Source organism: Geotrypetes seraphini, chromosome 5 (genome assembly GCF_902459505.1).
Source record: "Geotrypetes seraphini chromosome 5, aGeoSer1.1, whole genome shotgun sequence".
NCBI classification, from domain to species: Eukaryota; Metazoa; Chordata; class Amphibia; order Gymnophiona; family Dermophiidae; genus Geotrypetes; species Geotrypetes seraphini.
The window spans coordinates 102,797,855-102,823,628 of record NC_047088.1 but is presented as its reverse complement, the minus strand read 5'-3'; the positions used below and the strand labels follow the sequence as shown (position 1 = coordinate 102,823,628).

Here is a 25,774-nt window from a genome sequence, read left to right as displayed (position 1 = left end):
TCGTGTTTTCTTAGTGAATAGATTTGTCTCAGGGCTGTGTTTTGTACTGTTTGTAGTTGTTTTATCATTGTTGCGGGGCAGGGGAGATATAGGATGCTGCAGTAGTCAAAGAGACCTAGGACTAGGGACTGGACCATGAGCTGGAATTGTTTTCTGTCAAAGAATTTTTGAACTTGCCTTAGGTTTCTCATGACCGCGAATGATTTCTGTATTGTTTTGTTGATTTGTGGTTGCATGGTGCAGCATCTGTCTATCATTCCCAGAAGTTTTTAGAGTGGGTTGAATGTGGTATGTGATTGAGTTTATTACTAGGTTTGGTATGGTTAGGGTTTTATTTTTTTTGAGAAGTATGAATTTTGTTTTGTCTGGGTTCAGTTTTAGTTTATGGTCTTTCAGCCATGTTGCCACTGTTTCTAGAGTTCTGTGTAGTGTGTCTGTCATGGTGGGCGTAAAATGTATGGAGAAATGAGAAAGGGTTCCTACAACATAAGTGATCCCATCTGCTAGTTTGCATTCCCAGTTAAATACAGTAAAATAACACTGAGACTGAATAAAAAATTTTGAATATTGCATTTAGAATTGTTCTGAATGCACCGTCACTCACGCACTCATTTCGTAGCCGATGCTTTTAGCAGACAGGAATATGTTTGTTCCTTTAAAGCTGTTGAAGGAAGAAATTTTGTAGATTTGGCACCCTTACTGTGAAGGATGACTTTTTTTGTATTTTAGACTAAATTAAAAACTTTAACAATTAAAGCTACCAATAATGATATTTAGACACTGTTCCTGTGAAGGGAAAAGGCTCTCACAATATCTGGGAAGTGTTCTGTAATTATGAGAAAACCTGTAGAGAAATGAGACTGCTGGAGATTCTTAGGAAATGCCTTCTTCGTGCCTTCTTAGTGCTTCTTGGTTTTCCTAGTCTCCAGCTGGAGGTATCCAAGTCGCTTCCAGTTGAGGAAGAAAAGGGTGAAGTTCAGGATATAAGTGGTGACACAGATGACACAAAAATCATAGAGAACAAAAAAGAGGATATAGGCCAGGAACAGGGAGCCGGCCACAGACACGACTGAAGTGCCAATTAGAGTGACAGCTGCTGCAATGGTTCCTACAAATCCTGAAATCAAAGGAAAAGAGAGAGGGTTAAAAATGACTTACTTTATCAAAAAGAGATTAGGTTCTTACCTTGCTAATATCTTTTCTATTAGACAGGTGTGTCATTCTGGGCAGATAGGTAATCTCAGTGCTTATGAGCAGTGCAGATGGAATCCACTCTGGTTTTGGAATCCCTTCTACTTCAGAGGGCTCTGCTGCCCCCTTTACTTTGTTCCAAAGCAGGTGATAGCCCTTTCTAGAAACACATATGAAGGAGGGGTATAGGGAAATTCCCTGAAGAACAGCCCTGTTCTGCTCTGAAATTATTACATGTTAAACACTGAACAATCAAAACAATGAAACAATCATGCCAAACAGAAACATTAATGGAGCTCAAATAATACCCCAAAGTATCTTAGTAATAAACCATTCTTCATATACTTAAGGTCTGACTGGCATCCAACTGTCAGGTTTGGATGGAGTCGGTCCAGAGGAAGGCTACTAAAATGGTGTGGTCTTTGTGATATTTGCGTATGGGGACAGACTTAAAGATCTCAATCTATATACTTTGGAGGAAAAAAACAAAAGGAATTGACCCCCAAATATCCACAAAGAAGAAAATCCAGAGAAAACAAAAAAAAACTCTGTGGAGTGACGATGTTCCTAAATGGACTTTATCTGAAAGTATCAAAGTTCCAAAGGTACACTAAAATCATCCACATAAAATAATTCCATCCACATAAAAGTAAATCATCCACATAAGAGCCTTAAGGGACCTAGTCCGCTAGGGATACAGGACCCAACACGTTCCGCGTTTTGACAAAAAGTCTTCTTCAGGGGTCCCTGGGGGTCCTATAAAGGTGAGTACGTGGGAAACAATTGAGTGGTGAGCTGGAAGTGAGACACTGCTTGCATACCTAGCGGACTAAGTCCTTTAAGGCTCTTATGTGGATGATTTACTTTTATGTGGATGGAATTATTTTATGTGGATGATTTTAATGTACCTTTGGAACTTTGATACTTTCAAATAAAGTCCATTTAGGAAGATCGTCACTCCACAGAGTTTTTTTGGTTTACTTTGGAGGAAAGGCAGGAGAGGGGAAATATGATAGAGGCGTTTAAATAAATTACTGCAAGCAAAAAAATGTTGCAAAAATGTTATAAGCCAAGTGGTAGAACTATCCCTTGAAAAACCATTTAAGTAAAGTGGAGAAAAAAGCCTCAACTAATTTTATATGCAGATGGCAACCCAATGAGTTTTTTAGCCGTTCTTATTCATGCAAAAAGTAAATGGACTCCCCCTGGTAACTTAGATCCAGTGTTAGCTGGATTTAAAGCTTTAGTATATGCAGAATTTGAAAAAATAGAGAGTACATATTACCATCAATCTCAGAATCTCTCGGTAAAAGAGCGGAAGATGTTAGTCGATTTACAAAAGGATCCTACTATAGTCATCAGGAGAGCTGACAAATGGGGAGGGGTGGTTGTTTGGGGTAAAGATGAATATCTACATGAAGCTTATTCCCAGCTAAACGATACAAATGTTTATTCAATACTACCAGATGATCCTTCAGATATGATATTTTCAGAAATTTTAACAGTAGTGAATGAGGGGAAAGCTTTAGGATATATAACCAATGCTGAATATAAATTTTTTTGACATTTCAACAATTTATTATCCCCATCATGTATTTTCTTCCAAAAGTTCATAAGGATTTTTTTAAAAACCCGGATGACCGATTGTATCAGCCAGAGGGTCCTTATTGGAAAGAGTATGTAAATATGTTGAAGTTTTTCTGTTCCAGTTGCTCATTCATTTAGGAGAGCTAATTCAGTGTCCTTCCCTGATGAAGATGTGAAACTCGAGTAGGGGGGACGGGATATCAGCACAATTTTTATAGAAGATAATGAATGAAGTAATCGTTTTAAAGTGATCTGGGGCTCATAATAAACACCACCTCCATATTCAGATAAGTCATTGAAGATTTATTCTTCATAATTATGTTTGTTTGACGCTAGGCAGCTAACTCTGAATTGACGTTATATGGATTGGTAGGTGTATGGGGACGGCGATTGCCATGATGGTCCCCTTATGAACCCTAGTTGTGAGTTTATCACTAATCACGGGGTGTAGGGTCTGAGCATTTCACATAAAAACAAAAATTTTTTTAAAAAAACAGCGCATGGAGAATTATTTATGGTTTATTATTGCACAGTAAGACATAATATAATCAAGAGCTGTGATTATTAGGAAGTTTTTCTGCAACCATTAATGCTCACTATTCCTTCATTTTTACTGGACAAGACTGATTTTTTGACATGTCTGGCAGACCATAATCAAGAAGGCGATGTTGTGATAATGGCTACCCTGGATGTTAAGTCGTTGTACACTTGCATCCTTCAAGAATGGTGGTGAGAGAAGTTTTAGAGAATCGTCCTAGACCTCATCAGGTACCTACAGAAATTCTGCTATCTTTAGCTACTATAGCAATGTCAGAGAATTACTTCATTTTTGATCAGAAGTTTTATCAACAAAAATCGGGTGTGGCAATGGGGGGCATCCTTTGCCCCTTCGATAGCGAATCTCTTTATGGCTAAGTTTAAAAATAATTGGATCTATGAATCAAATTTTAGGGTTCATATTAAAATATGGAAGAGATTCATAGATTATATATTTTTATTGTGGACATCAATTCAAGAACAGCTAGGGTATTTTTTGTGCTATTTAAATGAATGCCATCCTACTATTAAATTTGAAATGAAGAGTGATACTGATGAATTGATCAAGATCAATCAAGTAAATGGGAAATTTTTAACATCCGTATTCACAAAGCCAACTGATAAGAATACATTATTGCAATATACAAGTATGCACCGGGTGTTTTAAAAAATAATCTCCCAGTATTGCAATTCTTCAGATATAGAAGAATTTGTCATTCAACTGAGGAATTTATTAGTAAAGCAATGGAGCTGAAAAATAAATATGAAGTACGGGGATATCCAAAATCAGTGATTTCTAAGGTGTATAAACGAGCAAAATATAGTCCTCGGGAACAACTTTTACAGTATAAACATCGTTCAGAAAATACTGACTTTGTGACAAGTGTAATGAGATTTTCTGATGTTTCTCAGCGACTGGGGAGAAAACTTAAAAGCTTATGGCCAATGGTGCAAACTAAACAAAATTGCCATAGATTGGATTGTAAAGTGGCATTCTCACGAAATAAAAATCTAAAAGATCTGTTGTGCTAGGCAGATATTTGGTCTAGTAAAGGGGTGGAAAGGGTAGGCTTATTTCATTGTAACAGCTGTACTGTTTGTCCTCTGATTAGTGAAGGAGATTTAGTTTTGATCCCACGGAGAAAACCTTGGAAAATGACAAGTTTGGTTTCTTGTGAAACTATGGGTGTAGTATATGCAATAGTGTGCCCGTGTGATCTCTGCTATATAGGACACACTATGAGAGGTTTAAAAACTAGGTTGTTTGAACACCGGTCAAATATTACCCATAGAAGACAATATGATGTGCTGACTTGTCATTGTGCTGAAAAGGAACACTCGTTTGAGGACTTCAAATGTTTTGTACTTGATCATATTCCAATAACAGCATGTAGAGGAGATGTAAAAACCAAGTTATACCAGAGTGAGCAAAGATCTATTTACTTTTTCAATACCATTTGGCCCAATGGTTTAAATCAAAAAAATAGAATGGTATGCTTTTTATTAAGTTATGAGTCTTTTCATACTAAGCCAATCTTCTAATTTTAATAATCCCTTTTCTGGATACTGGGAGCAGTGCTCTCCTATCTCTTGTACTAAACAGTTTAACTGTGAATCAGAGGCCTCTCTATCTGTATGTCTCGGAATATTCTTCAATTCTGTCACATGTGCATGCTGTAAATCTGACAGGGAATTTCCCATACTTACTCGAAGGGATCCCGGAGGATGAGGTGCACCAGGTCTAATCGTCAGAACGAGCAAGCAGGGCGAGGGTTGGCGAAGGTCCCTGTGTTCAGGCGCCACTTGTAGGAATGCCACAAAGGAAACAAAAACACGCAGTCTTAGAATCGGGAAGAGGTGCTACAAATGAATGGTCTCTCCCCCTTTTTATTGAGAATCATAGCTCCATTAATTACTTAGCTAATGCTAGCTAATGTTCTACAAGGTTATAATTTCATAATGCATTTACAGTGAGGATTAGACCAAGGTAACTTATTGTTTATCTATTTCATGTGCTTCACAAAGCAACTATCTCACGTGACATATGAATACATAATAATAGTTACAATAAAGTGATTCCCAATGTGTACATTTCTTATACGTCTCCAATTTTACTATACCAATATAATCAATCCAGTCTTCCTATTTTGCCTTTTTATATGATTCTCAGAGGGCTAAAGAACCCGTTTGGTTCATGTGAAACAAATCACAATAACCCGATCGTCATAGAATCGTTATTTTATACCTTTTGTATATTTTATATTGGTAAATTATATATATATATATATATATATATATATATATATATATATATATATATATATATACATATATACACACTAGTTTTATAGCCCGTTACATTAACGGGTGCTAGAATATATATATGCGTGTGTGTGGTTTTATTTCTTTTTCTCTCTTTAGCCAGGTGCTAGAATAGATGTGTGTGTCTTTCTTTCTTTCTCTCTCTCCTTGGTCGCTTTCTGTCTCTCTCTTTACTCGGCTGTGAACCATCACCCCTTGCCTGTTCCACCTGTCCAGCAGTAGGCCTTCTCCCTTCCTTTTACCTCCTTCTGTCCAGCAGCACTCCTTACCTGCTCCCCCTGTCCAGTAGCACTTCTTCCCTGCTCCCCAGTCCCTTTTCCCTGCTCCCCCTGTCCAGCAGCACTTCTTATATACTCCTCTGTTCCTCTTCCCTGCTCCCCCTGTCCAGCAGCACTCCTTACTTTCTCCCCCAACCCTCTTACCTGCTCCCCCTGTCCAGCAGCAATTCTTCCCTGCTCCCCAGTCCCTCTTCCCTGCTCACCCTATCCAGCAGCACTCCTTACTTTCTCCCCCTGACCCTCTTACCTGCTCCCCCTGTCCAGCAGCACTCCTTACTTTCTCCCCCTGACTCTCTTACCTGCTCCCCCTGTCCAGCAGCACTCCTTACTTTCTCCCCCTGACCCTCTTACCTGCTCCCCATGTCCAGCATGCGGCTCCTCTTCTTTAAAACAGCCTACCGGCTGTAAGGAACCTCGCAGGCCGCTCTGAGGCACGGTGACTTTTCGTGTGCAGCACTCTCCACACACTGCTTCGGGGCCGTGTACTGCCCTGATTTACTCTGGCACGTCTCTGATGACATCATCAGAGACGCGGCAGAGCAAATCAGGGCAGTAGAAGGCCCCGAAGCAGCGTGTGGAGAATGCTGCACGCGCTGCTTGAATCTGCGTTTGGATTGGGGCCCGCGAATAAAGTATCAGCTGGACTTTTTTTTTGCGCTTCCTTTCCTGCCTCTTGAGGTGCGCCGCGGCTCCTCTCGATCCCCGCCAGCATCGGAAGCCTTCTCCGACGCTGCTGCGGCTCGTGAGAGGAGCCGACAGGAGAGCAGGATGTCCAACGCTGGGGTCCAATCCTTCCGCTGTGGAGGCGATCGTTGGCTGGCTGCGGTTCCGCACTTACGATGCGTGTTTGGTGACGTAGTATGCGCGCATGCGCATTAAGCTGGCACAGTGCAACAGAACAGGGATCAGGGAACACGCGTCGCAAGTGCGCATGCACGGGCTAGCATTTTATTATATATATATATATATATATATATATATATATATATATATATATATATATATATATATATATATGATTTAGCAACTTTTTTTCATATTATGTTGAATTTTATAAATACTTATCTTCTACCAACAAGCACATTAAGGCAAACAATTTTTAGATTTGATCTATATAACACCAGACATTCAAAAGGTGATAGCGATTATTAACCAGCTATTATTAACGCAATGGATTAATAAGATTCAAGATTCTATAGCACTTTCTTTATTAATCCTTCCACAGAAACGCCAACCTAGTGCGGTTTTAGGCCAGCTAACCCCAGATAATCGTTTACATTTAGTGGAATGGATATATTTACCACATACACCCCTAAGAATATCAGTTCTCCTCAATACATGTATAGTTCACTGATTTGTAAGGCACGAAATAGAGCATTAAACATTCTGGGTCTGTATCTGATTATCTATCCCCTTTCCCATTTCGTAAGAGCAATGGGAATTTCTTTTTAAATATAATGAAGAATTGCAAATTGCATTAATAAGTTACATTGGTCATATCTGTCCTCCTTATCCTTAAGATAAACGCTTATTTCTAGTGTCAGCAGGCATTTTGGAATTTCATTCTGCACTAAGCTTAACACCTATAATTGACGCTCTCACTGTCTATACAGACGGCAGCAAGACACGTGGAGTCGTGCACTGGACCCAAGAAAATGTTTCTCGGGTCTTATTCACTCCCCCACAACAATCCGCTCAGCGCTCAGATGTAGCCACTGTTATTCTTGCGCTGCAAACCTTTTCCCTCTGTCCATTGAACCAGATTACAGACAATCTGTACGTTCGTAATTTAATTTACCAGCTTCCTGGTGTCTACGTCACCCCGTCAATTGATGACAAAATTACTATCCTTGTTTCTTGAATTACACTTGTTATTGTCAACACGTAAACACTTTCTTAGTGTGTTTCCCATTCGTAGCCATCAAAATCTTCCTGGAGTCCTTTCTATAGGAGATAAGATTGCAGACACTGCACAATTTACCAGTTTTATAGCCAGTCATTCATTCTTCCACCAAAATGCCAAAGCCTTGGTGAAAATTTTAATCCTGCCCACAAATGCTCTCAGCTGCATTCTGCTGCTGAATATGGGGTAAAAACCAGGATACTTACAGTAAATCAAGTGTGGCACATGGATGTCACACAATATCCCCCTTTCGGGAAATGGAAATATCTGCACGTTACTATTGACACCTATTCTGGTTATCTTTGGGTAACATCACAAACAGGAGAAACAACGAATCCAGTAATTAATCATATGTTACAATGCATTGCAGTTATGGGAAAGCCAAAACCTTTAAAAAAACAGACAATGGCTCTGCATATTCTTCCAATGCTTTTTCTGAGTTTTGCCTACAGTGGGATATCCAGCTGATTCACGGTTTGCCTTATGATTCTACAGGAGAAGCCATATTTAGCACAGCAAACCTTATATTAACATCTTCTTTATTAAAACAGAACCCAGTGAAATATGACGTTCCTAATTTGAGACAGGTTCACATGTCTTTGTTCACTATTAACCGTTTGAACTATTTTTCAGAGTACTGTCTCCTAATCCTGTTTCAATCAATATAAAGGCACTTGGTTATATATAGCATTCACTATTTATATCCACAACAAAGATAGATTCAAACCTCAGAATCTAGCTCCTTAGAATGCTATATTGATCCTCAGATGCACCACTCCACGTTCAAACTTTATCACAACGTTAAGCTTGAAGTGCAGAATCTTCCCTGGATCAATCTTAATTATATTTTAAAATATTTTTCGCCTTAAATTTTATACCATTTTTAAATTTGTTATATGTTAAATATTTTAAATAGTTTAAGAAATCATTATAAGATCACTTATCTTTTAATTTGTGGTCAGTATAGGGACTTCTTGTGCCGACATGTTTCGCGATGAAACGCTTTCTCAAGGCTGGGTCCCTACCAAGAAACACAACCTGCTATTTGGGCACACATTTTACACTTTCACCAGGCAGGCAGGTGACCAGTCTATCTTCCCTTTCTCCTGTCATGGCATCAATTCCTGCAGAACCCCATTCCTGAATTCGATTCCATCTTAAGGAAACCACAACAAAATCCCACCTCACAGCAAGACAACCAGAAAAGAAAGCGTTATTCTAAGACTGATCCTGTGAATTGGGGACACCTTAAAGGCTTGAGTGACCAAGCCATTCTCACCTTGAAAAAGACTGATAATTTTCACATTAGGTGTGCAACTGTTGTGCTTTTCCCTTTTTTAATTTAACAAACCTGTCCTATGGTTTAATACCTTTCTGCCAAAAAATGTACCCACACCATGCAAGCTTTTTATAGTAGCACTGCAGATCTTCAGAATCTAATAGGCCCATTATGATATTTTGTTAGCTGTTGTATTTTCTTTATTATTGTCTCATGCATTGTTCTTGGAAAAGAACTGTTTGTTTATCCCATATTTTTATTTACTGTAACACTTGTCGCAGGTAATATGCCTGTCCCACAGGAGGCAGTGATTTACATTTTGATTATTTGCTGACACATCACAAGTTCTTTTTACGAGTTACATTTAATATGATTACTAAGCCCTAGACAAAATCTGTCTTGTGTGTATTCATTGCTTGTCTCACCTTCACATGAGTTAACTGTACATATTATGCATATATTTGGGCTTTTTAGGGTTTGCCCTGGGCATTTCTTCTCCCTCTTCATGCATTTAATTCTAGATTACTATGCCCGGAATTTCTGGGTATAGGGAAAGTAATTTTGAGGTTCTCTTATTTTTAGGGACATTTAGGGATTTTTTGATATGCCTCACATATCTACTAGGGAACACTAATTAATGCCAGACCCCTCCGACTGGCTTAGGAAGATATAGGGACTCACACTTTTGATTATAACATGTGCACCTTATTAGTACTTATTGAATATGTGAGAGATATACGTGTGACGTGTTTGGGGTCCCAGACTGTGTGTGTGAGCATGTTTTGGATTAGGGGTGTGAATTGTAGATGTGTCGTTATATTTGAAATGTGCATATAATAACAAAAACACTACTACCAACACATTAGATTTTGCAGCTTCCAGAGGCACTATATGGAAATGATTAAGTTAGCACCAAGGGGAATAAGAAAGATTTTCCTACTAACCAATTGTATGCCTGAAGCTGAAGTATCATGTACCAGGTTTACATTATGGGGAAAAGTAGCTAGAAAATTACCCTGGGATGCCATGACCATTTATTCCCCCATAGTAGCAAATCACAAAAATCTGTCATGTGCTAGTTGTAGTTATGGAACTGTTCGCATTTTGTAAATATTTCATATATTAATGCTCACCTTGTCCTGCCTGCGGGACATCTCTGCTAATTTAACACACAATACCCCAGGCTGCCTGAGTAGATTCTGGGCAGCCTTGGTAAATAGAAAGCAATTGATTAAAGCTAAAGCAAGACACTCTGTCTCTCTAACCTCTGCTAATTATGCTTTAAAATTTAAATGATCAATGTAATAGCAATGTTAACTTGCTCTCAAAAGCTGAACTTATCTCTTTGACAGTCTCTTCATTTGATGTACCTGGGTTAGTATTATAGAATAAATAAACCCTTATCACAATTAGCTTGTGCTTTAGCTAAGAACATCAATCATACCTCACACAGCACTTAGCTTGTTAAATCAAGAACACGATAACTCACCAGAGTGCTGGAATGCTTTATGGGCATGGCTCCAATCTGGCCAGTGGATCCAGGTTATTCTGCAATATCTCCTCTTTGAATTAGGTCTCTTGATTACCCTCTGTTGTTTTCTGCAATGTCTGCCTTGTTTAACTTACCCATAAGTCCATTTTATGGTCGTTATCCAAATTATCCTGAGCAGATTTGCCTCACCTCTATAAGCCCTTAAAAATAGTTAAGTAAGGGGAAATGTAGGGACGCCATTCCACCATTCTGAAACAGGGCGAAATCGGCACACTGATTTCAGCGCCCCTGTGAAAGAATTATGAGCCCTGGGAAAGAATTATGAATTATTCCCATTCCCTTTCCCTTCTTGCCATGCAGCCATTTTAAGTAAAGGAAAATACTAGCATCTTTGTCACAAGACTTTTGCCACATATTAACCTGACACAGGTTTACCCTTATCTTATCTCTTATCTGGTTTAAGCATCCCTTATATGGGCAATAATCAGACTTTGCCTATGTGCCAAAGCAGATCCTGACTTAAGGCTAATCAAGAAAGCTTAAGAAATATGCATTATAACCTTTGGACTGTCACATGCCATAGTAAGATTGAAGACATATCAGAAATGTACACATTGGGAATCACTTTATTGAACTGTTATTATGTATTCATATGTCACGTGAGATAGTAGCTTTGTGAAGCACATGAAATAGATAAACAATAAGTTACCTTGGTCTAATCCTCGCTGTAAATGCATTATGAAATTATAACCTTGTAGAAGATTAGCTAGCATTAGCTAAGTAATTAATGGAGCTATGATTCTCAATAAAAAGGGGGAAGAGACCATTCATTTGCAGCGCCTCCTCCCGATTCTAAGACTGCGTTTGTGTTTCCTCTGTGGCATTCCTACACTCTAGTCATAATGCGCCATTTCCTCCTCACAAATACTAACAGTGAATCAGTCTTGTATTGACTTGCATGGTGCGCCTATCAGGAAATATTTCGCTTTTGGAGTACAAAATAAACATGAGTATACGTTTATTTATGTTACACTTATTAATATGTGCAATTATTCTGTGTCTGGTAAGTTAAAGATATGGCACTACAACGGGAAAAGAACTTTGGAAAAAATACAGTTTACCTCTGTCAAAACTAACTTCTGTAGCCAGAAAAAAAACTTTTCAAAATAAACCTAAGTTTCTATGAAAAATGACATTTTTGCGGCCCACATAAACTTAAACCCTGTTTATTTGGCCCGTGTCAGCCTTTGAGTTTGACATGCTTGCTCTAGAGCAGGGATCTCAAAGTCCCTCCTTGAGGGCTGCAATCCAGTCGGGTGTTCAGGATTTCCCCAATGAATATGCATTGAAAACAGTGAATGCACATAGATCTCATGCATATTCATTGGGGAAATCCTGAATACCCAACTGGATTGTGGTCCTCAAGGAGGGACTTTGAGACCCCTGCTCTAGAGGATCTGGGCCTGCTGTCTGGCAGAGATTTTGGCCGATGATCTGCTACACTGGTCATGAGATCCAGCCCCTTAACAAACAACATTTGTCACTCAATAGGAAGACTACTGAGAGTAGCCTTGGAGGTGGAATCACCGGCCCATTGCCTGATCCACAGCATTCTATGGGCTAAGATCAAATACTACTACTACTACTAATCATTTCTATAGTGCTACTAGACATACACAGAAACTTTGTTCATGATTCTGATGTTGTCGTAAAGAGTATCCACCACATATTCTACCCTTGCCAACAGGAGTTGAGGCAAAGGCTCGACACCTGCCAAATCAAGACTCTGTAACCTGGTATGACAGATACGTGTCACAAAGGAAGCTACTGTGGCTACTATGATTCCTAGGGTCAAAGTCTCGAACTGTCTTTTGAGAATCATATCCACTCTGCATATCCTTTAATGCCACACCTCCCTCACTTGGAAGGGATGTGTGTTTGGTAACCTGTGCTACCATGGAATCCACCTTGGGCTGAGTGAACAGTTGATGACACTCCTGTGTCATCGGATACAATCAAGTCATAGTCCTGGTTACTTTAAAGGATCCTTCATGAGCATCCCAATGCTCCATGACTAAGGTGACCATATGTCCCATTTTTAGATCCCCTGTCCCGTTGTCCCCACACACAGCTTCGGGACGCCGAAATGTCCCATTTTCAGGAACAGTGTCCCGAAGCTGTGCACAGGGACAATGGGACAAGCAATCGCTTCCTGCCCTCCCTGCCACACACACACACAAAAATAAGCCTCCCTTGGCCCACCGGTGTGGTACTTTAGGCAGCAGCGTCGTGTTCATCATCGTCGCCCCCGAACCCCCGTTGACCCTCCTACCGCGAGACGACCACAAACCTCCTGGCTACAGCAGCGTCCGCAGCACTCTAAATAAGCTGCTTCGCAGACTTTTACAGCAACTGATTTCCTCTGCTGCGTCCCTGATGACATCATCAGTGACGCGGCAGAGGGAATCACGGGCAGTAGAAGACCGCGAAGCAGCGTGTTTAGAGTGCTGTGGCTGCCAATGCTGCTGGAGCCGGGAGGTTTGTCGGTCATCTCGCGGTGGGAGGGTCAGTGGGGTCGGCTGCAGGGTTGCGGTAGTGGCGGGGGGGAAGATGGAAAGATGCTGTTCAAGGGTTTTACTGTACAGGGATGGGAGGGAGGGAAGGACAGAAAAATGACGGGTTCTACTGTATGGGGGGATGGGGGTAGAAATGGAAAGATGCTGCTCAAGGGTTCTACTGCACAAGGGGATGGGAGGAAGGGAGGTAGGCAGACTGGCTTCGGGGGGTGGGACAAAGTCTGGAAGGCAGTGAGGGGGACATAGGAAGGAGGCACTGGGGGCACTAAGGACATAGGATGGGACACTAAGGACACAGGAAGGAGGCACTGGGGGCACTAAGGACATAGGATGGGACACTAAGGACACAGGAAGGAGGCACTAAGGACACAGGAAGGAGGCACTAAGGACATAGGAAGGGACACTAAGGACACAGGAAGGAGGCACTGGGGGCACTAAGGACATGACAGCTGCCCCCCCTGAATTCAAAATGGAACTATTCAATTGGTTAACAACGGCCCTTAAAAATGGAACCTTAAAGAAGGATATGGGACACATACTGATTACTCCTATCCCCAAAAATCAAAAAACCTCAATAGCTCTAACAACCAATTACAGACCCATAGCAAGCATTCCCCTTTTCACTAAGCTACAGGAAGGATTGGTCAACCTACAACTAACGGACTACATAGACAAATTTAACATTCTCAGTGAACACCAATCAGGCTTCAGAAAAGGATACAGCACAGAAACTGTCATAGCGTCCATACTAAACCAACTCTATGAACTTTTCAGCAAAGGCAAAAGCGCTCTGATTTTGCAACTAGACCTTAGCAGTGTGTTCGACCTAGACGACCACAAAATCATGCTATTTTGCCTAGACGCAATAGGAATCCCGGGAAAGGTAATGAAATGGTTCCAAGAATTCCTAACAAACAGATCCTACCGAGTAACCAGCAACGGAAATTACTCCAACACATGGGAAAACCCTTCATGGGTATCTCAAGGTTCCCCTCTATCACCCACATTATTCAACATCTACCTCGCATCCTTAGGTCACCTTCTACAAAAACTAAACCTAAAACACTACATATACGCAGACGATATAACCATCCTAATCCCCATAACTGACATCACAAATGAAACTAGAGATAAACTCTCACATACTATGATGGAAATCGAAAAATGGACCACCAGTTTCAAACTAAAACTAAACACAGAGAAAACAAAAATCTTCTTGGCAAGCCCCAACGACAAAATAACGAAAACTTCACTAAAAATAAACGACCATGAACACCCAATCTCCAAAACCATAAAAATACTGGGTATCACTCTAGATACTCACCTACCCATGACTGACCACACAAACCTACTGGTGAAGAAATGCTTTTACACGATGTGGAAGCTAAGGACTATCAAAAAATACTTTGACACAACATCCTTTAGATTACTGGTACAATTGCTGATCCTATCCACCCTAGATTACTGCAACATCGCCTACCTGGGCATCCCCAAAAAAACAGTACAAAAATTAAGATTAGTGCAAAACACTGCAGTTCGCTTGATCTTCGGACTGAAGAAAAAAGACCACATCAGCCCCTATTATAAAAAATTACACTGGTTACCAATGGAGGCGCGAATACTGTTCAAATTTGCATGCATCTGTTACAAACAAGCCTGGGGCCTAGCACCTTCCTACTTGCAAGCACACTTCACTTTACACAACCCCACACGTACAACCAGAAACAAAAGCATCTTTGCATACCCAAAGATCACAGACTGCAAATACAAATCCTTCCTAGACAGAACCTTCATGTTCCAAGCAAACAGACAGCAATCCTGGCTGGGAAACCACATAAATAAAGCCGAACAGACCTACAACACATTCCGAAAATCAATTAAAACCGCTCTATTTGACAAATTCCTTGCCTAACTAGATGACCTCCCTCAGATATTATTTCCCTTTACACCCCCAATGTATTACGTAACTTCTTTCTCTCATGTATTCCTTCACTATGCTTCCCTAATTATTATGTAACTTCTTCCTCTCACTGTGTAATTCACTGATTGTCCAGCCTTCTTTCTATGTAAACCGCCTAGAAGTCAATCTGACTATGGTGGTATAGAAAAATAAAGTTATTATTATTATTATTAATAAAATGAGACACTAAGGACATAGGAAGGAGGCCCTGAGGGCAATAAGGACATAGGAAGGAGGCCCTGGGGGCAATAAGGACATAGGAAGGAGGTCCTGAGGGCACTAAGGACATAGGATTGGACACTAAGGACATAGGAAGGAGGCACTAAGGACATAGGAAGGAGGCACTGGGGGCACTAAGAAACATAGAAACATAGAGTATGATGACAGAAAAGGGCCAGCGGAGGGAGGGAATAGAAAGGGACAATTGTTGGGCCTGAGTACAGAAAGAAAGAAATGAAAGAAAGGACAGAAGGAAACGCAACCAGAGACTCATGTAATCACCAGACAGCAAAGGTAGGAGAAATGATTTTATTTTCAATTTAGTGATCAAAATGTGTCAGTTTTGAGAATTTATATCTGCTGTCTATATTTTGCACTATATTTGTTTATTTTTCTATAGTTACTGAGGTGACAATGCATATTTTAAAGTCATCTGCCTTGAAATCTTTGAAACCCCCAAATATAAATGATAAATTAACATTTTCTCTGTGTATAGTGTGCTTTGTAGTTTTTTAAAAAAATTTAATGGTTACCATTATGAATTAATAAGATATTATGTGTACATGAAAAATGAATGGAAGAAATTGGGGGTGGAATGGGGGCGGTGTAGGGTAGGATTGGGGTGGGGCAGGACTGACAATTAATAGATGTCCCCTTTGATGAAAAAAATAAAATGGTCATGTTATCTGTGACCAATACATTAATATCAGGGAAATATCTAATGCACTAAAATTCATATTGTCTGGTGTACTAGAAAAAACAAGGATTTCAGAAAGAGAGAAGAGGAGAGAGAGGATAAGGAGAACAGAAGAGAGAAAGATATTGTAGAATGGCACACATTAGCTTTTGCAAGAAGATGACTTTGATGGGTATTACAGAGAGCATGGAGAGAAACCAAGTAATGGAGCAATATACAGAACATACATCTCAGTAGAGATGAGTGTTCTTTGTATGTGTTCAGTTCATTCCATTTTACATACATTAAAAGTACACCCAAATTGATATAGTGCATGTAAATCTACAAATTACTGTGTGTAATGTTACTCTCTACACATAAAAAAAAACCCTTTTCTTTGTGTGTAAGAGAAATTTTATACATGAAAAATTCAGAAATGAACCAAGTCTGAAACTCGGTCATTAAGTAAAAATCCAAAAACTGGCTATAATTCATTGCACACCCCTATATCTAGTATCAAGCCCATGCCCATTACTAGAATCTACAAATGTCAAAAGTAGAGAGAAGGATATATAGAGAGACAAGCAAGATATCTAGAAACGGAGCAATATATAAAGTATACTATATTTCCCAGTATGTAACTGTTCACTTACCCAGCAGTATCTGTAAACTGTAAAACATTATCCCGAAGACACTGTTTGGCTGATTGATCACACTGTTCCATCCCACAAAATTCTCCAGCAGCCCAAAACCACGGCCCCACCTGAGAAAAGACAACAAAACTTGTAAGAATATACCTGATGGTGACGGTGAGCATGCATGGTATGAGTTGAGATGAGCAGCAGACCTTTGGAATGCTTACGTTGAATGGGAAGGGCCTGAACCTCCCTTGCAAACATCAATTGTGCTTTAAATAGGCAGAGTGCCTTAGCGTGGGTATTGGTTTTATCCAAGAGACACACTTCCGGGTGTGCCATGAGCATTTGTTATCCCACAGGAAGAACCCCTATATACTTGGCCTCTAATAGGAAGGGCACTAAAACCAATGGTGTGGGTATCTTTTTTTGGGTGCTCACTACAACATAAGGTTCTGAAGATTATCAGGGATTTGTCGGGTAGATATTTAATGATGAAAGTGGAATTGGAGGGCGACCTTTACAAATGAGTGAATGTGTATGCTCCCAATTCAGAACAGGGGGCCTTTTTTGAGGAGTTATAAGTATTGATACAATCACAAAGTGAGAGTTCTTGGGATCTTGGGAGGCAATTTTAAATTTAACAATCAATCCTTCCCTGGATAACTCAGCTCCCGTGACTGACTAGCTATGGTAAAGCTGACAGGAAAAGCTTACAGGCTTCGTATAGGGACAGTGACTTGGTGGACCCTTGGCGACACTTCTATCCATTAGCCAGGGGCTATACCCCGATGGCCTATGTCGGAGATAATCTTTCCTTCCTGTTCCACTAACTGGCGAGGGATCTTCTGTGGCCGGCTCGGCCTGCAGTCTTCTGCTTTTATTGATTGGGCTGATGATCTTTAAAAACTTCATTTTATTTTTTTACATTCTGCTTTGGTTTTTTTTGTTCTCTTGATATTGTTATTGATATTGTATATATCTTTATAACTTTGTGTATGTATCCTTGTAACCATTCTGGGCTCCTGTGGAGGATGGGCTATAAAAATGAACAAACAAATAAATAAATAAATCCATTATTCTAATGTACGATACCCTACTCTAGGATTGATGGATGGGGGGGGAGGGGTCTCTAATGAGATGATATTGAAAATCAGTGGTGTGAATATAAGAACATAAGAATTGCTGCTGCTGAGTCAGACCAATGGTTCATCGTGCCCAGCAATCCGCTCACGCGGCGGCCCTCAGGTCAAAGACCAGTGCCCCGAGTCTAGCCTTATATGCATACGTTCTGGTTCAGTGGGAATTTGTCTAACTTTGTCTTGAATCCCTGGAGGGTGTTTTCCCCTATAACAGCCTCCGGAAGAGATTTCCAGTTTTCTATCACTCTCTGGGCGAAGAAGAACTTTCTTACGTTTGTACGGAATCTATCCCCTTTTAACTTTAGAGAGTGCTCTCTCGTTCTCTCTACCTTGGAGAGGATGAACAACCTGTCTTTATCTATTAAGTCTATTCCCTTCATTATCTTGAATGTTTTGATCATGTCCCCTCTCAATCTCCTCTTTTCAAGGGAGAAGAGGCCCAGTTTCTATAATCTCTTGCTGTACAGCAACTCCTCCAGTCCCTTAACCATTTTAGTCGTTATTCTCGGGACCTTTTCGAGTAGTACCGTGTCCTTCTTCTGTATGGTGACCAGTGCTGGACACAGTATTCCAGGTGGGGGGCATACCATGGCCCGGTACAGCAGAATGATAAACCTTCTCTGATCTGTTAGTGATCCCCTTCTTAATCATTCCTAGCATTCTGTTCACCCTTTTCGCCGCCACCGCAACGGCTTCATTGACTTGTCGACCAGTACTCCCAAGTCTCTTTCCTAGGGGGTCTCTCCAAGTACTACACCAGACATCCTGTATTTGTGTATAAGATTTTTCTTACCGACATGCATCACCTTACACTTATCCACGCTAAACCTCATTTGCCATGTCGTGGCCCATTTCTCGAGAGTGTTTATGTCACATTGCAAGTCTTCGCAATCCTTCTGTGTGCTCACTACTCTGAATAACTTTGTATCATCTGCAAATTTAATCACCTCGCTCGTCGTACCAATTTCCAGGTCATTTATAAATATGTTGAAGAGCATGGGTCCAAGCACGGAACCCTGCGGCACTCCACTCGTGACGTTTTTCCATTTACCTCCACTCTCTCGTTTCCTATCCGCCAACCAGTTTTAATCCATGTGAGCATTTCACCCTCGATTCCATGGCTCACAATTTTTCGAAGTAGTCGTTCATGCAGACCTTGTCGAACACCTTCTGAAAATCCAGATATACAATATCGATCAGGTTACCCTTGTCTATCTGCCTGTTTACTCCCTTGAAGAAATGTAGCAAGTTCATCAAGCAAGATCTTCCTTTGCTGAAGCTGTGCTGGCTGGTCCTCATCAGATTGTTTCCGTCTAGGTGATCAATTATGCAGTCCTTTATCAGTGCCTCTACCATCTTTCCTGGTACCGAGGTCAGACTCACCGGTCTGTAGTTTCCCAGTTCTCCCCTCGAACCTTTCTTGAAGATCGGAGTAACATTCGCCACTTTCCAGTCTTCCGAAATCCTTCCTGATTTGATTGACAGATTGGCAATTACTTGGAGCAGTTCAGCTATAGCCCTTTTCAGTTCCTTGATTACTCTTGGATGGATGCCATCCGGTCCCGGGGACTTATCGATTTTAAGCCTATCAATCTGCCTGCATACCTCTACTAGACTGACCGTCAACCCTGTCAGTTTCCAGTCTTCGTTTCCTGCATATAGCCTGTTGGCTTCTGGTATATTGCATATATCCTCTTCGGTAAATACAGATGCAAAAAAATGTGTTTAGTTTGTCGGCAAAGGCTTTGTCCTCCTTTAGCACTCCCTTTATTCCATTGTCACCCAACGGCCCCACCACTTCCTTCGCGGGTCGTTTCCCCTTAATATATCGAAAGAACGGCTTGAAGTTTTTGCCTCCTTTGCTATATTTTCCTCGTAGTCTCTTTTGGCCCCTCTTAGTGCCTTATGGCACCTGCTTTGACATTGCTTGTGCTTTTACCAGTTTTCGTCCATTTTTGACCTTTTCCATTCTTTAAACGAAGTCTTCTTGTCTGTGATCGCTTCCTTCACCGCTACAGTGAGCCTTGCTGGTTCCTTGTTCTTTTTCCTCTTGGATCCCTTGTCAATACGCGGTATATATAGATTTTGCGCTTCAGTGACTGTGTCCTTAAAAAGAGGCCCATGCTTGCTCTAGTGATTTTACAGTGCTTATTCTCTTCTCAATCTTCTTCCCCACCATGAGTCTCATCGCTTCATAATTTCCTTTTCGGAAGTTCAGTGCCGTGGCCGTTGTTCTGGATTGATGTTTTGCCGCTGTGTCCAGGTTGAAGCGGATCATATTGTGATCACTGCTTCCCAGCATCCCTTCTACTTCTATGCCTTGCGCCGGTCCTCGTAGTCCATTTATAATTAAGTCCAGAATTGCATTTCCTCTTACATTTTCCTTAATGAGGTGTTCCAGGAAGCAATTGCCTACAGCATCCAGGAACTTGGTCTCTCTACTGCAGCCAGAGGTGCCTAGCTTCCAGTCTATCCCCAGATAATTGAAGTCGCCCAAGATAACTGCGTTGCCTCCCTTGCAGTTGCGTTTAATCTTGTCTGTCATTTCTCCATCGGACTGCCCTGGGAATCGGTGGTAAATGCCAATCTTCATTTCCATTCCATTTATTCCTGGAATTTTGGCCCATACAGACTCTACCTTATTTTTCATTTCCGGCGTGTTCTCTCCGGTAGACTCAATTCCATCTTTGATGTATAGGGCAATACCCTCACCTTTTTGACCTACTCTGACTCTGCAGTATAGCTTGTATCCCTGTAGCACATGTCCCAATCGTTTTCCTCATTCCACCATGTTTCCGTGATGCCGATGATGTGCCATAGCTTCCAATTCCCCCATCTTATCCTTAGGCTCATTGCGTTTGTATACATACACTTGAGTTTGCAGCCTGTTACTTTCTTGCATTTCCTTCCCTCTTATGTCCCTTTTGATCTGTCAGGATTTCTGTCTTGCCTATGATCCGGTGAGTCTTCCCCGCTATCTTCCTGCACGGTATCCTCTGGGTATACCGTTTCCCGAACCATCGACTCTTGATCGACTGTTGGCTTTCCCCGTCTTCCTAGTTTAAAAACTTCTCAATTTCTCTCTAGATGTTGCTTACAACTAGTCTTGTTCCATCTCCGCTGAGGTGGAATCCATCCTTCCTGTATAGCTTGCTCTTCCCCCAGAACGTCGTCCAGCTGCGCATGAAGTGAAATCCTTCTTCCTCACACCAGCGCCTCATCCATGCGTTGACTGCTTGCAGCTCCATCTGCCTCTTCTTGTCGGTCCTGGGTACCGGCAGGATCTCTGTGAATGCTACCCTCAGCATTCTGGTCTTCAGTTTCCCTCATAGCATCCAGAACTGGTTCTTCAGCCCTTCACTGCTGTAGTTCCTGTTACTCACGTTGTTTGTCCCCATGTGGATCACCACCGCCGTATCTTCCTCTTCCACGCTGTCGATGATCCTGTTGCTGAGGCTCACTTTATTTTCTATATTGGCTCCGGGTAGGCAGGTCACCAGCCGATCCTATCTTCCTCCTGCTATGTGGCTGTTGACTTGTCTGATAATGGAGTCCCCTATGATGATTGCTGTCCTCTCTATCTTCTCTTGTCTTTCCAGCCGCAGGTCCGTGACCTCTGCGAACTTCCATCTTCCCTCATCCTGGCGTTGGCTTGCACTGGACTTGTCTTCCTGTGAGTTCCCTCTGCTGCTTCCAGGTCTTGCTGCTGTGTCTCCCATTTCTTCATTGTGGTTGTCCTCCAGGTGGTCCTTACTCACTGTAGGTGTATCTTGGCAGTTCCACTGTTGCTGGTGATTCTCCAAGGCCTCCCTGTATGCCTCCTCGATAAACTTCTCTAACTCCCGGACTTCTTCCACAATGGTTTCCTCCGCCTTGAAGTTTTCTGCCTCTCTGTCTTCCTCCTCCACTGCTCGAAGTGCTTCTAGTTCCAGTATTCTGCCTTGCAGGAGTCTGACTTGTTTCTTCAGGCCCTCCAGTTCCTCGCACCGAGTGCATAGATAAGACCGCCTCCCAGAGGGGAGGTAGTCATACATATGGTAAACGGTGAAGAAAACAGGGTAGCTCAACATCCTGCTTCTGTCTGCTGCTTCCATTGCTGTCCTCTCGCCAGTCTGCTGTCTGAAGTGGCTTCTATCTGTTTCCTTATGTAGCGTCCTTGGTGTTACTGTGGGGTCCCTCTCCTGATTTTAAACTTGCTACCCTTGCTTACTTGTATGTCCTCTGTATCTGCTGTGGTTGTCCTCTGTGTCTGTTGTGGTTGTCCTCTGCTCTTCTTTGCAGTGATTCGTCCCTTCGCAAAGGCGCTTTTGCTAAGGCAAGCGCCTTTAACGCTCAACTTTGACGCGTGCCAAATGGTTGAGAGCCGTTGGCCCCTCCCCTTTTAAGGAGGAGCTCCAGTGGATGACATCGCGGGTGGGTGGGCAGAGCTACCTCTCGCCGATGCCCCTTGCTCTCTCCTGCCTCTTCTTCTCCTCTCCTGTGCTTCTTCTACTTCTCCTTTCCTACCCAAGCCTGATTAACTCAGCTCCGTTGGCCCTTCCCCTTTTAAGGAGGAGCTCTGGTGGATGATGTCGGGGTGGGCGGAGCTACCTCTCGCTGATGCCCCTTGCTCTCTCCTGCCTCTTCTTCCCCTCTCCTGCGCTTTTCTCTCCTTCTGTTTCTCCTTTCCTGCTTGCCTGCCCAAGCCTGATTAACTCAGCTCAATTGGCACCTCCCCTTTTAAGGAGGAGTTCCAGTGGATGATGTCGGGGGTGGGTGGGTGGAGCTACCTCTTGCCAATGCCCCTTGCTCTCTCCTGCCTCTTCTTCTCCTCTCCTGTTCTCTCCTGCGCTTTTCTATCCTTCTGCTTCTCCTTTCCTGCTTGCCTGCCCAAGCTTGATTAACTCAGCTCCGTTGGCACCTCCTCCTTTCCTGCTTTTCTAAGCCTTTCTCCCGCTTACTACTCCCCAAGTCTCAAAAAGGTTCTAAACCAATCCAAAAAAGCTCTCATCTCAAGCAAATTTATGCAAATTATATAGGCAGTTCACAGGTAGCTGAGAAAACTATCTTTAATGCAGATCCTCTGCAATCTTCCTCTCAGAACAAGATTGACTGAGAGATAGGTACTAGGCCAGCACTCCACCCCTCAAGGGTCACCTGTAGAATCTGATCTCTTAAGAAAGTCCTGAAGTTGGTCGGATCACTCTCCTGTATGGTTGGACCTCGATACTAGGCAGAAGCCTCAAGGTCAGAGATTTTGGAGACTGAATGACAGTATTCTCTTAGATCCCAGAAATGTGCAGCAGCTGGAAGCTAATTTGAAAGGCTATATCCAGCTCAATTCCACCACTGATGTCTCACCTACTCTGTTTCCCCCAAAATAAGACCTACCCTGAAAATAAGCCCTAGCATGAATTTCGGGTTAAGTCCTAATATAAGCCCTACCCCAAAAATAAGCCCTAGTTAAGATCCCTCCCTCCCATCCCTTTGTCCACCAGAACACCACAGATTGCCTTACAAACCTCCGAAACCTCAAAACTGGTGGCAGCGCTCTGAACAGGCTGCTTTGCGGCCTTCCCCGCCGGAGCCTTCCCTTTGCCGTGTCACTGATGATGTCGGTGGTATTCTGGTGCACAAAAAGGATGGGATGGAGGGATAGGTATAACACGGTGGGAGGGTTGGTGGTGTTCAGGTGCACAAAAGGATGGTAGCGATAGGTATAACATGGCAAATGTCAAGGTTAGATACCGTGTTTCCCCGAAAATAAGATATTCCCCAAAAATAAGCCCTAGTGCATTTTTTGGGGCACAAATCCATATAAGACCCTGTCTTATTTTCGGGGAAACACGGTAGTACTTTCTGGGAAGGGTTGAAAGTAGTAATGAGGGGGAGGATTATTTCCCTTGTGGCCTTTTGGAGAAGGGAACGCCAAAGAAACAAGACACCCTTCGCCAATAGTTAATATATCTAGAACGCAGACATAAAACAGGATATGGGGGAATAAGATTCTTCACCAATTGAAGCAGGTATGAGGGGAGTTGCAGGAGCTGGAACTTGAAGTCTGCAGATGGTGCATCAGAGATTCTTTGAACCGGGAAATAGAAAGGGCGACTTTTAACCCATAAGCTGAAACAGAGGTGGGATTTGTCATACACAATCAGGGTGCATTGGTGCAGTTCTTACTCAATACTTTAAGTAGCTCTATACTCCACAGATGGAGCCTTCTGAGGCGGAGGTAACAGCTTACCTGGACTCGGTGACCTTACCCTGTCTCACGGAAGAGGAAGCATTGGGACTTTCTAAACCAATAGAGGAAACTGAAACATTGTGGGCCATTAAAAGTCTCTCCTCAGGAAAGGCTCAGGTCTTGATGGCTACATGGCTGAATTCTATATATGCTTTAGGAGTCTCTTGGTGAAACCTCTCACGGAACTGTTCAATAGCTTTTAGGTGAGGGACTAGTTACTTTATACTTGACGCTTGGCAGGTGTCACATTATTGCCTAAACCAGAAAAGGAACCAGAACAATGTGGATCTTACCACCCTATTTCCCTTTTAGACACAAACTATAAGCTTTATTTTTTTTTCCCCATTTTATTCAAATTTTGGAAATAATGGATACACCAACGCAACAATAGTGGAACTATATGTACAAAAACAGCATACATGATATTATTGCTTACAATGCTAGCCAAAACAAACCCTCCCCCCTCCCCCCCTGCAGAACCCCCAACCCCCACCCTCCAGGATCATGGGAATGTGAGGAGAGCAGAATTGCCGCTCAAGGTCAACCAGCTAAGATTTGACCACATGTTGAAGGGATCAAAGTATTAAGAAAGAGCTGCCAAATAGTAAGCAACACTCATCCCCGTCAGGAGTCCCAGTCGGACACACCCATACTCTCCATCATCAATAAATACAACATTCTAGAATGCCAATGGAAATAAGTACGGCCCGAAGATCCAATCCAATTGAAAAGAATAACTTTAAGGCTAGACAGCCATGGCCTGTCTAAGGAATCCTTTAATCCCCTAGGTATAGGATGTTACAAATCAAAAAAGACAAAACAAACTATAGCAGTTGCAGTGCCATCAGGTCTGCCACAAGCGCCCACTTGTGATAAAACAGAAGACCAGAACAATCTAACCAGGGCCGTCCCAAAACATATGGGACAAAGATGCCCCTAGGGAAGGGGTGGGCAATTATGGTCCTCGAGGGCCGGAATCCAGTCGGGTTTTTAGGATTTCCCCAATGAATATGCATTGAAAACAGTGCATGCAAATAGATTTCATGCATATTCATTGGGGAAATCCTGAAAAACCGACTGGATTCTGGCCCTTGAGGATCGGAGTTGCCCACCTCTGCCTTAAGAGTATGTGCATTTCAGGCAAGCACCTGTGGGGAAAAATGTCAAATCTTTTTTTTATTTATCTCTGGAAAAGAAAGTGATTTAATTTCAGGTAAACAACAAAAATTTTCCTTGATTTACTCATGAAAAAAAAAGATATCCACAAAAATGTGTATTCTAACTGAGGAATAAATTAGGTCACCCTACACCCTAATAGCTATTGTTACCTCCTTTGGCTGAAATAACTGCAGTGAGAAGTCTCATCTGGTGGATGCTGCATCACAGCTGCCTTTAAAATAATAGCGACCCTGCGTGATATTACGAAGCGGAAGTGTGAGGCGCTGGTTGGTGGTGGAGCTGCAGAACTGGTGGTACCAGTGCAGGAGTTGACATCATCGGTAGCTGGCCATGGCAGCGCAGAAAATCAACGAGGCGCTGGGGAAGTCCGGAGCTGCAGGGCTGGCGTTAGGAGGGGTGTGTGAACAGGGCAGCTAAGCATGCCGGTCCTGAGTTGCCTTCAACACTGCTGACATTTTTATTACAGGAGAATGCCGGCTGCAGCAGTGCCTCTGAAACGCAGCCTGTGGCCTCCCTCCCCGCGTTCCTTGTGCTGTTTTCCGCCCCAATGACATGACTTCCTTTTTCAGCCT

The 25,774-nt window shown here is 42.2% G+C and overlaps 1 protein-coding gene across 1 annotated transcript in view; it reads right to left on the bottom strand.

The window, feature by feature from the left end:
• Positions 1 to 330: 330 nt before the first annotated feature.
• Positions 331 to 25,774, bottom strand: part of VKORC1 (vitamin K epoxide reductase complex subunit 1) — a 28,299-nt gene continuing 2,855 nt past the window's right edge. The window contains exons 3-4 of the mRNA XM_033945054.1: positions 16,674 to 16,783; positions 331 to 1,117 (exon numbers count right to left, since the gene is read on the bottom strand). Of these exons, the coding sequence (XP_033800945.1) occupies positions 900 to 1,117; positions 16,674 to 16,783 (328 nt within the window). The 3' untranslated portion in view covers positions 331 to 899. The remainder of the gene's footprint in view (positions 1,118 to 16,673; positions 16,784 to 25,774) is intronic.